This window comes from Pezoporus occidentalis, unplaced genomic scaffold (assembly GCF_034315485.1).
Source record: "Pezoporus occidentalis ecotype Australia unplaced genomic scaffold, CSIRO_AGI_Poc_V1 ctg70, whole genome shotgun sequence".
NCBI classification, from domain to species: domain Eukaryota; kingdom Metazoa; phylum Chordata; class Aves; order Psittaciformes; family Psittacidae; genus Pezoporus; species Pezoporus occidentalis.
In genome coordinates, this window is record NW_026916053.1 from 1,755,919 (window position 1) to 1,771,916 (window position 15,998).

Here is a 15,998-nt window from a genome sequence, read left to right on the forward strand (position 1 = left end):
AACCACGTGTTGTACGCAGATATGAAAGGGGTGCTGAATGCGAGTAATTCTGCCACAAACCAGCACTTCCAATGCCTCAGCAAGAACAGTGGGAACGGCCCAGACAGAAACCAGGAAAATGAGGGCTATGGAGAAGAGACAAGAAAACAAGAGAGAGATGACAATAACTGATCTCCCTGAATCAGTGTCTGCAGCTTAAGATAACTCACAAGTGCCAAGTCATTTTCTTCCTGACTTTCCAAAGTAATTAACCTTTGAACCGAGACAAAGCAGGAAACGAATGAAATCCTTCCATCACCGAAAAAGAATCTGACAGCGACTCTGGTGGGACCATGATTGTATCTGAAAGTGTAAGAGAAAATTGGGCTCCAGGATACTGTAATTGAACAGAGCGCCTCTCAGCCCCAAAAATAACGCTTAGACAAGTGGTGCTGCTGTAAACTTGAGACTTGGGAGCGGGGAAGGTTGTGCGTTCAGTCCCTTCTTATCCAAAAGGATTACATGCATTATAAAATTGAACTCTTTTCCTTGGATTCCTTCTTGAAGACCAAACTAGACTTTTCCTCATCCCCCAAAAATGCTCTCTGTTGCCATTTCTCTGATAAATTCTCTCTCATTTTATTACAGACGCATAAAACTTACCTAGCTGAAAAGGATCTTGGGGTTTTTTACAGTGAAATCATGCAATATGAATTGTGGGGAGGATACACTACTAGAAGTGCGTAAAGGTGACCTTGCAATTCAAAGTATTCATGAACTTGCATGACCACATGTCACGCATTGCCTGTGCTCTGCGGAGATGTCCCTTACTGCAGTGTTCAGCCAGAGAACAGTACTGAGAAATGACAGTAACACCAAACCCTCTGCCTTCTTGTGGCTCGGGAAGCCGCTGCGCTTCCCAGCCGGGTCAGCTCTCCTTTGCCCTGGATTGAGCTGGCCTCGCCCAGGGGCGCGCCAGGGATGGCCCCACGCGTGTGACTCGAGCTGGAGCAGCACAGAGCGCTCGCAGCCTGCAGGGCGCCGAGGCGTGACCGCACGAGCACGGCTCCACCCGGCAGCTCCGCGGCCTCCCCGCGCTGAGGAGCGGAGCCCGCCCCGCTGCCTGCCAGGGGCCTCTCCCCCGGTGGGCGACGGTGGGGCCGGGCCGGCGGCAGCCGAGGGGCCGCAGGGGGCCTGAGGCCCTCCTGTCGCTATGGCAACCGAGCACCGACTGGCGCCCGCCGCCCGCCGGGCCAATGGGGAGGCGGGAGGGGCGGTGGTGCCCCTGGCGGCGGAAGGGGCGTGTCGGCGGCGCCGGAAGCGGGCCCGCTCGCCGCAGGGTGTGTGTGCGTGCGCCGAGCGGCCGCCGCGCTCCAGTCGCCTCGCCCGCCGGGATCCAGGCCGCGGTGCCGCCGCCCCCCGCCAGGTGAGGGTCCCGGGTCCGCCGCTGCCTGGGCTCCATTCCCTTCGCCCTCCCCCGCCGCCGGGGTTGGGCCTCGCCGCTGCGGCTCCGCGGGAGCGTGCGGGGGAGGCCTCCGCGGCCTGCCCCCACCTCCGTCTCCCCGCAGGCCGGACCCGTTTTCTCCCCGCTGGCCGGCCCGGCGAGGGGCTCCCGAGGCCGCAGCGGGCCGCGGGGTCTGCCCCTGGCGCGCCGCGGGAGGGTCCCCCGTGAGGGGCGTGGGGGGGCGGTGGCGGGTCCTGCCTCCCCCTTCGAGTAACGGAGTGACCCTCCCTCGGCTGCCGCTGCGGGGCCCGGGCGGGCGGTGCCACCTCCTCCTCCTCCCCCCCCTCCCCAGCTCCGGGCCCTGCCCCGCCCTGGGTGAGTCACTCGCTCCCCGAGGGCGAGGCCGGCCGCGCACACCTGTACCGAGCGCCCTGGGCAGTGCCGCTCACAGCCCTGCCCTTTCCGAAGGCTCCCGCTTTCACCGCCCTAAACCCAGGAGAAGGGATTGGGGCAGCCTCGCGGGGTCCCCAGACCGGGAGCTCCGGCCCTGCCGGAATGCTGGGCTCGGGGAGGTGCCATTTCTGTGCCGGTTGCTGTGAGCCAGCTCACGTAAGACCCAAGGCGATCACGGAAATGGCCTGAACGCTTTAGAAAAAAAAGAAATGATTTTATTATTATTTTCGAATTTGGGTCGTTTGTGTCTATTTGCGAATAGAGATGTGCTTAGGGAGGGTGCCAGAGGGAAAGCAGGTTGCTTCAAGCCAGTCCCAGCCTACAGAAGGGCTGGGCAGTAACTCGGAACTACCAACTGTAGGTTTTATTTGAGGTATGTACAACCAGGTATTAATTGGGATGATCACATATCAGTGGTGTTAGCATACAGGAGCAAAAATGCATCTGATGCAGAGATCACAATATTGATTTGTTGCTTTCAGCCAAATTCGTTATTAATAGTTAAAATACCTTTTCTAGTGGTAGGAAAGCAAAAAGCACATCATGTAGCACTGGCAAAAGTGAATTCCTAGGTAAAAATAGCAGAGATTTTGAGAAGGTGTGGAAGGTTTTGTAAGTTCAGCTGCTGTGGGAGTAGTCGTCTTCACCCATTCACTGCTGTGGGACACCTCAGTCAGAGGTTTCTAATATTTTATGGAAAGAAAAGCCCTTGTTTTATAGTAATAATGAGATATCAACTGGTTTAGAAAAGAAAATAAGAATGCAGTGCCTTTTTCACTCGTCATATTAAAGGACTTCAGAAATATACTGTGTATAATATTTTGTTTATTAACTTGGTGCCAATAAAGTGATAGACTCGTTGCACAGATGGGCCTGGTGCAGTTTTCTCCACCTCATTATGTCAGTACCGCATGTTCTGATCTCTGCTATTTTGATGTTGTCTCTTTTTTTCCCTCTAAGCAAGGCCTTTGCCAGTCTGCAGCTTTTTGCACTGCATCTGAATAAACTCTGATGAGGAGGAGTTGAGTAAATAATGATTTGAATAATGAGGTAAAAAGCTAGTACTGTAATGCGTCTGGTATTCTGATACCTCTAGGATCAGATATAAGACCAGGCGTTATCATAGCATGTCTCTTCTATGGCCATGCTTCTTGCCCCACCCTGTAATAGAAATGTTCTCAGTTTAGTATTAACAAATGTGATTTACCGGTGATATGAACACATTAGTTTGGCATGAACTTTATGCCTGGGGGAAGATTTTTGAGGATAGCTCACTATTTCCACCTGGACTCTAGCCAAAACCAGTTCTGCTAGTTGGAACAAAAAGGTATTACCCTGCGAGTATGTTGTGCTTTGGAACCACGTGCTTGTCTCCACCTGCAGCTGTCTGATGTGAAGTGCCATGGGTATGAGGAGCCTGGTCCCTCATTTAAATGACATGAAGAAGAACAAGGCACTGTGTTTAAGTTGTCTGTACAATATCCTACATGCTATTGGTACTTGTCATTGAAATTTCTTAATTGTCTGTGGAGCTTGGAAATGGTTGAAGGTCACTTTATTCAAAATTTAGATTGGCCTTTAGGAAGCAACAAGTAGCAATGGCAGGGGATGGTCAGAGCAGGTTTAGGCTTGGCTTTAGAGAGTGTTCATTTTATCTGAACATGTGCAGAAAGGTTTGAGCTGAAGGCCAGGGCAAACGGTTAATCAGGAGATGCAGAGGAGGCTGAAGTTATGTGCTGTACAAGGTCAGCAAGAATATCACAACTATGAAGTCATTTTCCTTTTTCCCTCATTATGAATGCGGTATATTTTACTGAACTTGTTGTTTAAGCTCTTGTCAGGAAGATTTCACTGTTCAGCTCTTACCAGGCACATTAATTTTGTTATCAGTTATTTAGCAATAGGCTTTGAGGGAACCAAAATAGAAAAAACACAACTAATAAAATCAAATGCCTGATAGTGCAGTCAAGCAAGAGATGTTTTTTGCGCTCTATTGATTCCATTCCTATAAAGACTATCTCCTGGGAGTGACGTCTACCTGACAGTGAATGCCATCAGCATCATCCAGATCCTTGGGCCAGCATGTGTGTACCTGAATGATGGAGAAGGATTTTCCATTTGGTTTAGAAATAGTAACTCCAGAGCTCTTCCTCTCTGTAATTCTAGAGCTTTAATTCAAAATACCACATACCTCATGTGAATGTTCAATTTCGGAGTGAATTGCCCATCCAGGAATCAAATAAGGTATGTTCACGTACTATTGGAAGATTGAACTACAAACTCTGGACCAGTCTGCTGCTTTTCCTGTTATAATTTGAATGGACTTGCAGAGTTGGTGCCTGAGAAGTGTGGTCACATCCTATCTCACCAAATGGGGTTTTACGTTCCTTTTGCAGTGTAATGTGCAGGTCTGTTAACCCACATCTCTACTTGACTCATTAGGGACCAACATGCCAAACCAGTAACCACACTGCATTCTCACCAGTGTTTATTTACAGAGTGAAAGTGTTTGGCTGATAGATTCTCATGCTTGCTATAAAGAGAAAACCAGTACACAAAATCAATGACTTAATTATCAGAAGAAAAGGTCATCAGGCGCAGCAGACTTCAGGCCAATGTAGGCTTATTGGTGTTGTCTTGTTAGTTCAATATGTTACATAAGGCAGATTTTTTTTTCAGTCTCAGTTTTCACTTGATTTCTGCAGACTTTAAACACAGTTGCTTCTGGTCTGTTCTGGATTTGTCCTAAACAGCTCATCGAGATTGGAAACAATATGAAGCAGATGGGGTAACTGCTGAGTAGTAAGATGTACTTCTCGAGCTCCTGCAGTCTTCTGAAGAGCAGTATCTGCATGTCTTACTCCTCAGCTGTTACTGATACATAAACCTCCAGTTCTATGTGTCCATCCACTCCTGAAGGATCCGTGTTCTGAATTCAAGTGCTGTTCCCAGGATGGTCACACCATCCCCTTCATACTGTGTCTTCCACTGCAAGTAACAAGGCAGTTACAAACGAATGTGTTTTACAGGTTCCTAATACAATTCAGCCTTTTGTCTACACAGGCATGAAGCTTTTCTGGGGGTGGGAAGTAAGCACTTGTAACGTTTAGTAACTGCATACATGCTCTTCAGCATTTGTAAGAGAGATTGAAAGAACTCTAGGCTGTATGGGAGGTAGAGGTAAAAAAAAGTAATAAATCACATTTTGAGTGTGGGATTTAGGATGATACAAATTTCTGGCAGCTGCTACTATCAGCTGTGACTGCTGGTGGTTGGTGCCCCTTATTGTAACTAGGGTCCAGCCACTTCCTTTTTGGAGGGCTACTCGCTTGTGGTTTGACAGATTCTTAAGAAGACAGTGTCTTAAGAATTTGATATGTATTAATGCATCTAATATGAGAATCTTCTGCTTAGAATGGGCAACTTCCAGGACTCCTCCGTGGCTGAGATCTGCACGTCTGCTCCTTTTTCCATCTTCCCTCTTTTCCCCTTGCCAACATGGCATGGCTTCCTTAGTGCTAGAATAGATCATTCCTGTCGGCCTTCTGTTCATCACCTCTGTGTGTATTGCTCCTAGCTGCAGGTAACCTTTGTTAGATGGCTTCTGTTTGTGGCCTAGGAGTATTTTTAGCTCTGGGCTTTGCTTGTTTCAGACTGTGGCACACTGATCCATTGTTGGTGTGGCTTTCATCTCCTCTGTGGGAGGGACCAGTTATAACTGATAGTTGCTTCTTTGCCTTTTCAAACATCACTCCTTTCCTTATATCTTTTTTCCTTCTGGCAAACACTTCCCTCTTTTGGAGCTCAAGCCAGCATAGCTCTGCAAAGCTCTCTCCAAGCTTCTAACAAGGTAAGCAATGGAGAATCAAATTAGGATTTTAAGTGTTCCTTTATGCAGCGCCCTGTGAACGAAATCATGGCAGGCTTATCGTCAGTTGCAGGTATTTTGGTGTGGACCATTATTTTCTTACTGCATGTAACTCCTGTTAAATCCATATTGTTGAATAATGTTTTGTGTTTCATAGCGAACTTCCTAGCAGTGCGGGTATCAACTAAACAGCTCAAGCCCCTGCATACTGAATTTTTATGTCCAAACGAAGCCAGTGAAGTTCTGAGGACCTCCATCTTCATTAATTGGCTTGAGTTACATCTAAGATATGCGTAAATTAGATTACTGAAGAAAGTTGTTTGATGAGAAACAACATTCTAATGCTTTGTGCTGGTATTTTGCCTGTATAATTGATATGTTGAACTGGTTTCTGGATCTCTTTATCCACTAGGTCTTTATGCCCTTGAAGTTCCCTTTGTGATTTCATTCATGTGTCCTTATATGAACCCATTGACTGTCCTGAACTGACTTGCATCTAAAGATAAATATGTCAGTGAGCCTGATAAAACAAACTACACCATTTCTAAACTAAACTGTAATGTTTGTAAATGGAATTCTGCATGAATGACTTGTCTGGGAATCAGACCACTATTGGCAAAGTGCAGATCAAAGATAAAACTGACCTTTCAATGGCAAAATGTAAACTTTGTTGGAGTTGCTTGCCTCTGGACTTCCACAAGCAGGCTTTTCCTACATAATAATCACATTCCATAAGAAGAAGAGAAGATAAGACAGCCGCAATAGAAATGCTTCTAGAAGCTGTGCAGACTGTGAGGAAACTAGAACTGCTCTGAAATGGTTTTGTTTAAATGCCCTGTTATTTAAAGTTGTCCCTTGTAATGTAAAAAGCATTCTTCAGGTGTACTTTGTTCATGCTGAGATTTTAGTGAGAGGGTAAAGAAATGCCACTCACAAATTGCTGCCTGCATTAAGCGCATAGTCTCGGTTTAGTGCTGAGATAAGGGAATGTTTATGAGGTTCAGCAGACTCCACAGTGAAAAGTGGGATGATTCTCTCAATGGTAAATGGTCTGATGATATCCTGAGGCTTGTTATATGTTGGTACTATGAAATCCTTCAGAGCAGTGTAAAAGATGCACATCACAAGTTCCACTTACCCCTTCATGTCCTCAGGAACTACTCTTTTGATAGCTCTGCAGAAAACAATGATAATACAACACGCCCCATGGAAAAGCCTCTTGGGGAAGAAAGAGCCAAATTAATCATGCCTTACAAGACCATGTCACACTGGTATCTACAGTCAGTCTGTCTTGTCAGGGGTTTTGATATGAAGTCTGTGTGTCACCTTTAAGTAGGTGCCAGAACCCACTAGTTTAAAGGTAGTATTTGAAATTGAACTAAACTACAGCCCAGTTTTACTTAGGAGTCTAAAGAGGTCTCTTTCTAGGAGGCTGGTTTTAGTATTGCATATCGTTACTTGAGTGCCTTACGTGGATGGATGCATTAGGCCAGATCTGCAGAGGATCAGATGCAAGCAGGAGTGAGTGTGACTTGCAAACGTACAGCAGGTAGGACATTTGATTGCTGAGTTTACTTGAGCTTTCATGTACAATAACATTGACCTTTTATCTTTGGTGATTATTTTTGCTAAAGTGGAGTATCTCCATCTGAAGGGATTGAATGTGCTCATCTCAGTATAATTGTGTAGTGAGGACTCCAGCCTTGGCAGTAGGGTACTCTGAAACTGCTCATGCGCACGATGGGAATTTGGGGCTGCAGCTCATTGTCCTGGTTCAGGTTTTAGGATAGGGAGCTGGTTTCTTTGCATGATAGTGTGGTAGGTGATACTTGGATTAAAATACAAGCTGAGCAGCATGTGCGAGACATTCTCCATCAGGAACTTGTCAGACTGGGATCTGCAAAGGAGAGAGCCAGGAAGAAGGCTACAGCAATCACTTTCAGCCTGTTGGTTCATTATAATAGGGCTGCAGATTTTTGTCTAATGAAGGTAAGTCCATGAACAGCAATTATAAACTTACTGTTCTTGTTTGCTTTTTATTGTTCCTTTAGAAGTTGTTTTTAGGCTGTTAGGTCTCAGCCTGAAAACTTCTTAGCTTGGACATTGATTGTCCTGGTTGGGATTTAGGGAGTAGGAGAGGAACATTGTTGCTCAGTACTGACAAGAATAACAGTTCTGTCCCAAAGTGAACCTACATGCCTGAAGAAACTACAGATGAATTTGGGGTGTCTGTGAGTTCATGAAGTATTGATGTCCACTTACTTTGATAAAGGCAAAGAAACTTGTTTAAATTCTGTGAACCTGGCCCTAGGTGGTTGAGTATAAGGTTGGAAGCTTGATGGCTGAGTTAACCATGTTAGCGTCGTCTTGCAGAAATAAGCAACACTGAGGCTGCCTCACTGACATGTTCTGTACTAACTTCATTTGTCATTGCTTAAGCTCTCCAGGGGCTGTGTAGTCACGTGATGCATTTTTCTTGGCTTCAGTTGCTAAACTGCCTTATCAGAAATGATAAACAAGTTGTTTCCATGTAAGCAATTAGCTTTGCAGTAGTAACCATCATGTGAGCCATGTCCTGTTTGCTTTTTGGGGAATGTCAGTGTTATTTAAAAGGTTTTGAAAACGTGAGGCTGCAGCCACCCTTGTCATGTAGAATAATCTATGGTGTGTACGTTGATGCATGTATTAAAACCCAGTTTTCTGGCAGAACAATATGAATGTACTTTCCATAGTTGCCAACAGCTACAGCTTTCCTGGGTATGGTTTATTTTATAAACACACAGAAACATCTCTTGTAGTGTGCAGGAATCTTCAGTGTGAGGAGGAGCTGTCCAGGGCTTCAGTGCTCCTGAGTTGCTGCTGTATAATAGTGGAGGGAAAACCAACCAACCAAAAAATCAAACCACAGCTGTACCTGGTGGTTTCTGGTACATGCAGTGTCTCCCAAGCTGAGTGTGGCCAGTATAGGAAAGGGGAGACATTTACATAAGGACCATATTAATGTGCTTAATGCCAATATGAATTTTGCTACATTTTGAAGAATAATGCTCACATATCTTCAGGATTGTGATTAGTCATTTACACACATAGAAATTACGCATATTTGGCAAAAGGTCGGGTAAATTCTTAAAAAGAAACCCTTTGTATTACTTTTCTAGAGTTGATAATTTCCCCCTTACTGGTGACTGTGAATTCTGCTTCACACTTCAGCATGAACTTCCACAGTGCAGACAGTCAAAGAGACTTTTTCTCTTATTTGTATTCCCCACTGATTACAGGAGAGCCATGGATAAAAGTGAGTTGGTACAGAAAGCCAAACTGGCTGAACAGGCTGAGCGTTATGATGACATGGCTGCTGCTATGAAGGCTGTCACTGAGCAAGGACATGAACTGTCCAATGAAGAAAGGAATCTACTCTCAGTTGCCTACAAGAACGTGGTTGGTGCCCGTCGTTCGTCCTGGCGTGTCATTTCCAGCATTGAACAGAAAACAGAGAGGAACGAGAAGAAACAGCAGATGGGAAGAGAATATCGTGAGAAAATTGAGGCTGAATTGCAGGATATCTGCAATGATGTTCTGGTAATAATCCAACAGCAAAAATAACAGTAGTTGGTACTGCAGCATTCTTCAGAGAGGCTTAAGGAATCTTGTGCTGTAGATACTGCAGCACCTTAGCAAGGGAATAATTTTGCATAGCCTCAAGCTTGAGTACAATTCTAGCTCCTAGGGCATCTAGTTTGTTTCTTAGGGAATTTGTTATAACAGAGCATTTGGATTTTTTCAATAGAAAAAAAGCAAGCAAGGCAGTGTTGAAGGCCCCTGGTTGCTGGCTAGGGATCACCATGAAAAGAAAATTTGAGATCTGGGGCACTGGCCTGAGTCCTGCCTACCATTTAAATTCTTAAATGCTGACGTTCTGAGGCGTGTTCAGTACTTTTTAGGTTGGAGAAGGTGTGTATTTCTTCCCCAAACTGGTTTTGCTATTTTTTCCACTTAGACAAGAGGGATTCTTTTCACTGCTGTTCAGTTTGCTAAAGATCAGTCAGGAGCAGTTGCTGTCAGTACTGTCAGTCTTACATCTCTGGATGCGCATGTGCTGACCATCCACTGTCCAGCTTTTCAGCTGGAGTTGCAAGTAAATCATTTTTTTTGTGGGTAATTTCATTGCTCTGTATAGAATTCAGGTTTGTGGCAGCAAAAGTGACCTGACCCATGGTAATGTCAAGCTGCTGCTTTTCATTAGCTTGGTTGTAGACACAGGTTCGCCTCAGTATGCTTCAAGGAAGATCCTTGCAGTCTTAAACCGCAAGATTCTGCAGGAGCAAATTGTGGGTAGCCTCAATAGAGCGAGTTTTCTGCTTTCCAGGGATTAGGTTACCAGTAATTCTTCTTTTGTTCTGAGTTTAGACAACAGTAGGCAAAGCGATTAGCACATGCATATATATCAGTCATTGTTATAACAGTTTGTGCTTACCATTGTAATGAAGGCTGTTTCAGGCATTATTTTTATGACTGGGGAAAGAAAAAAAAAGATGTTTCCTTTCTCAGGAACTCCTGGATAAGTACCTTATTGTCAATGCCACGCAGCCAGAAAGCAAGGTCTTCTATTTGAAAATGAAAGGCGATTACTACAGATACCTCTCAGAAGTGGCATCTGGAGACAATAAGCAAAGTAAGTAGAGCTGAAATCTCTCATTCTGCTGGGGGCCGTGCAGAATAAAGTATAAAAAATACTTGTGTTCTTTTCCCCATAACATGACGTATTTATTTCTTCTTGCTGCTGCTCTCTAGAATTGAAGACGCGCAGTGCAACTCACTTTTAGAGAAAGACTTCATTGCAATTAACAGACATTCATCAAACCTGTCAAATTCTGTTTGCAGCCCCTAACCTCAGTGACTGATTTTCAAGCATATTTGTCAGTGTAAAGTCCTGTTCCTGGAGAATGTGTTTTTTTTTCTCATGGAAAACGCTTTCCTATCATATCTTGTTTAAACTATGAATTTAGCTCTCAACTTCTCACTGCTTGCAAGCTTTATGAATGCAAATATGGGATACTGGGTTGCTGGGTCCAAAGCCAGTTCATCCTGAAGTGGTAAAGCAATACTGAACTGTGCCTGAATTCCTGGTGTCTCATTGTGGTCTGTCTTGCAAACTCAGTTTGAAATGCCCTTCTAGAGCTTATTGTTACCCTTTGGCCAGGAAGGAACTGTTGTCTTTCCTCTGAAATGTGAAACTGAAATACAAAGTTCATAACCCAGGTGTTAAATGTGTCCTTCAGTTTAAATAGGTAGTTTAGGTACCTCTTCCCTGTGTGATTTTGTCTGGATTTATTATTCAGAACTACTACTTCCTCAGCTAGGCTGAAAGCAAGTGTTTAATCAGAGTGTACTTTGACTTAGGTAGAGCCTCCTGTGCATTCAGATTGGTTGGAATTTATTTTGAATAAATTCTGTTTTAAGTCTCTATAAAAAACCTGAACTGTTTCTGCCTGAATAGTTCAGCCAGTGGTAGGCTTCTGAAAGCACTGAAAGAAGCATCTGTGCATATGAAATTGTATGAATTTTTGGTGGCGCAGTAGTCTAGACCAAGGCTCTAATACTTCCATCATGAAGTCCATGTTGTATTGTGCATTAATATGATTGTCATTACTTCTTGCAGCAACGGTAGCAAACTCACAGCAAGCTTACCAGGAGGCATTTGAAATTAGCAAGAAAGAGATGCAGCCAACACACCCCATTCGACTTGGTTTGGCTCTAAATTTCTCTGTCTTCTACTATGAGATCCTAAATTCTCCTGAAAAGGCCTGTAATCTGGCAAAGACGGTAAGCAGACTCCTCATATTACCTGTTTTTTTGAAGCCTAAGGAGATAATTACATGGTTACAGTAGCCCTTTTATAGGTTATTACGCTTTTTCATTACAAATTCCTTAAAAATGCTGGCATCTTTATTGTTATCCTAGTATGTTTTCAGGTAAGTTAGCTATACTAGCTAAGCTTCAAGTAAAGCTGGTTTGCTAGCACAATTGATCCAGTGAAAGGGAAGAGAAAAGTGCCTCTTCTTGAGTCTGTAATTCTCTTAGAATGTGCTTGTGTCACGTTTGAACACACTTGGATTCATTTAGCACTTCTAAAGTGAAACATTTAAATTTGAACGCTTAGCAGATACATGAAGAGTCATCTTTGTGACTACAGTTGTAGCCCTGAATGTCCTTGTATATCTGCATGCATGTGTGCCTCTCTCTCCAGAGACCAAAAAGACTGTGTGATGGGTTGTGCCAAATGAATAGCTAGTCATTCTTTTTCTTGCCCTTCTTCCTAAAACAGGATTAGAGCCTTCTAAATGGAGCTTTTTGCATCTGTGAAAATTGGTAGTAACCTTAGGTTCACCATTAGGTGAATCTTTGTGTTCTTAAAATGCACTTGGATAATACCTTGTAACAAGGAGTGATGTTTTGCTGTGCAAAACACTGCTGCTGTTCCTGCTTTTTTAGTGAATGTGCTTACACTGGGTTTGAAACAGGAATGAAGAAATAGCACTTACTCATGGCTTTCGGCACTCAGGCTTGCAGCGTGGGCTTTCACATGTAGCAGATCAATGGGAGGAATGGCTTTATTAATCTCTAGTGGAACATACCTGATTTCCTATGCTGTTTTGGAGAGAAGTCCAAAACCTTCCACCCTACCATCAAAAAACCCTTGTCTTCCCTTTTCTTGCCTACTTACTCATGTACAATATATATCAACGTAATGGTATCTTTGTCTTTTACTGCAAATTTACACCAGCAAGACCTTCATTTTTAATGAAAGTATTGCTTTGAAGTGTTGTTCTTAAAGCTGACTTCAAGCTGCATGAATCATTCTTCAGTGTGGCAGAGAGTGCACTTGCCTTTTCAGTACTTGATGTTGGCATGGTAGTGAAGTTGTTCTGGGCTTTAGGCTGGACCCTGAAGACTTCTGTTTTCCCACTGGTTGTCTAGTGATCCGGTGCTCACTTTGGTTTACGTTTCTTTTCTGTTGGTGGAAAAGAAATACACTGGGAGGTTTTGTCACAGAATTTGGGTAATTGAATAGGGATGTGGCAAATGTGTAAGCTGTGTGTAAGCAGAAGTAAATCCCAGAGCAGAGTGTGAAAGAGCTGTCTTGCATATTTGTAGGCGTTTGATGAAGCGATAGCAGAGCTGGACACGCTGAATGAAGAGTCTTACAAAGACAGCACGCTGATTATGCAGCTGCTTAGGGACAACCTCACTGTAAGTATCTTGGGGCAAACCACTCCACTGTGCACTGTTACTTAGGCTGCTGGACTTAAGTGTGACTTGACATCAGACAACTTACGTAGTTTTGTGCCATTGAAAGCGTTTTCTGAGGCATTAACTGCACGTGTTAGCTTTTTGTAACCAGACCAGTTAACTTGCTTGTTTAAACCACAAATCACTCGATAACCACTGTAACAAACTCAGAATCTTCTTGGTAGCACAGAGTGGAGTTTGTCTGTTTACAATAGCCAGCTTTATGTTGAGCTTGCAAACTTCTGCTGCCTTTTTGTTTGTTATTCTCTATTCATTTTCCAGTTCATTATTCTGTAGCTTTAACTGTCATGTTCTGTATTGCTCTTATCTGAAAAAATTGCAGACTTGCTGCTCATTGTACTGTCTTCCCTTTCCTGACAGTTGTAATTAACTGCATGCTTTAAGTATGAACATGTGTTTGTATTTTCTTACAGCTATGGACATCGGAAAACCAGGGAGATGAAGGGGATGCTGGGGAGGGAGAGAACTAATGGCTGTCACGCTTCACTATATGTTCAATGTCACCCTGTATCCTACACATATATCCCTTTGTGCGACAAGCAAAAAGAATAGTACATCGACTTTCACAACCTCAACGTAGCAAAAACTGTCTGTGGGGTAAAACCGGTTGGTTGGTGTTTTGTGTACTTCAAGCGGAGGTCGGTTATTACAATGGCATTCCGAACTTTCCTATTAGGAACATTTCCAGTTATGATTACCGTGTTTATATTTTTAACTGAACACTGTGATTATGGGTTTTGTGAATGCAATTGACCTTACAAAACTCCTATTGGTAGAAAAGTAGACATCAATTATGGAAACTCCGGCGAGCTTCAATTTGGCACCAAAATAGTCGAAGTACAATTCTGTTGTAAAGTTGTACAGAAAGTTATAGAGATTCTATTGTGACACTGGGGCATGGAAAGAAAACAATCCAGTATATGGCATTCCAGTTAGTGACACTGCTATGGGTTAGTTTAACAGGCACACTCTGTAGACATTTGTAACCAAGTCTGAGGCACCGCTTCCAGTCAAAAGCTCACTTTGTCCATCCTGTCTTTCTGGGGATGGGGTTTGTTTTGGGGAGGAGGGTAACGGGGGAGTTAGCAGCTTGATTTCCGAACTCTTTACACTGGCAGATAACTGGGATTTGACTTCTAAAAGTGCTTTCATGCTCATACAACATGCATGACTCAGCCCCTTCCCACAGCAATAACATAACGTAATTACACCTTAGATAGCCTTCAGTAGTGAGGATTCTTGGTTCACTACCATGGACTTGCAATAGGAGAAGATTCAATTTTTTGAATGGCCTTATTAGTTTGGATGATACCATGAAGTGATCTGCCACTTTTGCATTACTTTACTCTTAGGTGAATCAAAATCTCCATGGTATTCCCATTTTGAATTTATCCTGAGAATTTCTAAAGTAATCCACTGAGCCACCTTTAGTTCCCTTTATAGCAGTTTTTCTCCCACTGGACTCTGTTCATCCTCAACCCTCTCACATGTTAAAACTCCATTAAAGCAGTTTTGGACTCCCACATATGCGTCATCCTTTCTTTGATTATGGGTGATGTCAGGATGGTGGGTGAGACCTGCTCAAGGACAGGTTTCTTTCTTGGATGTCTGAGAGCTGCCAGGGCTGTTGCAGTCTTCAGCTCTTGTCTGCTATTTTTTGGTAGTACCAGGATCTGGCTCAGACATTCAGGATCTCCCATTTATCATACTGGAATGCAGACCTACACATTTGTGATGCTTGTAATATTTGAGCTCCACACCTCACCTAGTTATGTTTCAAACATGTCCCATTAAAGAAAACCTAATGAGAGTTGCGTGAATAATGCAGTGGAAAAGATACGGGATAGTCACCCATCAGTCTCGCAGTATCATCCCCCTCCCTTCACATTCCACTTAGGTATAGGCTCCATCTGTTTGTCTATCCATCCATCTGCTGAAGAGAATTTCATGCACTGATTTTAAAACTCCCCTCTACTAGCTGAACAAATTGTGCAGTTAATACTTGGCGCTTGATAAATGCAGTAGTGAATGTGGAACCGAGCCTGTCTGTATATCTGGTAGCTCTTTTCGCTTTGTTTTTACTGACCAGTATTCTGCCTAAAGTTTGCTTCTGTGACGGTTATATTGCCTAGCACACACGTGGTTGTGAGAATAGTATAGCAAAAAGAAATACCTGGTTATTGATGTACTAGATTTGTGTATGTCTTTTCAACAGTTCTAGTTTCACCTTACACAAAATAATCAGGAAAAGTGTAAAAGAGTTCAAAAGTGAATAATAAAAAATTTTATCAGTTGTTTGTGTCTCTTTTCTTTGCTCTACTGGGTCCAAAACTCCTGTGGTTGGAAAAGCACCATTTATATTAAATGCTCACTTCTTGGATTGTGCAAGTCGATTTGGGGTTTCCAAATGTTTCATTACTCAGTCCTTTGCAGAGAGACTTCCCCACACACAGTGTTAGGGCAGAATCTGACTGGCTGCTGACCGAGTACTGATCTGTCCTGTGCCATGGCTTTACACGGTCATCCTCATTATATCTGAAATCACTGCTGCTTTGTCAGTTTCTTCATGCTTTACGGACTTACCTGATCTTAAATCATTTCATAGTGTTCACTAACTCCCAGTCTGGCTTGTGCTGATGACACTGTCAGCTCTGAGAAGGAAAACCCCAGATCCTGCTAAGCTGCTCCTGTTTATGGGGCCTCCAGTTAACATCTCCCATCTTTATGTCTCTTTGTGGGGGAAATAGTCTGGGAGAGTGATCAGCAGTTGGGCACCTTTGCTGATCCTCAGCTCCATAAAGTTAAGGATCAAAAGGAAATGTTTGTATTTTGGAAGTTACTCTACCTTTTTTTGGGACAGGGCGCTCCAGCTCCGCTGGGAGCCCGGGTGTGCTCCGCATTTAACCGATGTCATGGGTGCTGCTGCGGCTCCTCATTCCTGGC

The 15,998-nt window shown here is 43.7% G+C and overlaps 1 protein-coding gene across 2 annotated transcripts; it reads left to right on the top strand.

Moving 5' to 3' along the window:
• Nucleotides 1-1,220: 1,220 nt before the first annotated feature.
• Nucleotides 1,221-15,349, top strand: YWHAB (tyrosine 3-monooxygenase/tryptophan 5-monooxygenase activation protein beta). 2 transcript variants are annotated; one of them, XM_062642300.1, is made up of 6 exons: nt 1,221-1,405; nt 9,023-9,323; nt 10,293-10,416; nt 11,404-11,567; nt 12,900-12,995; nt 13,469-15,349. In XM_062642300.1, the coding sequence occupies exons 1-6, from the start codon at nt 1,236-1,238 to the stop codon at nt 13,523-13,525; spliced, it is 912 nt and encodes a 303-aa protein (XP_062498284.1). In that variant the 5' UTR covers nt 1,221-1,235; the 3' UTR covers nt 13,526-15,349. The 2 variants fall into 2 exon arrangements, with proteins under 2 accessions (XP_062498284.1, XP_062498285.1); XM_062642301.1 differs by having other exon boundaries at nt 1,281-1,411; nt 9,028-9,323.
• Nucleotides 15,350-15,998: the final 649 nt, after the last annotated feature.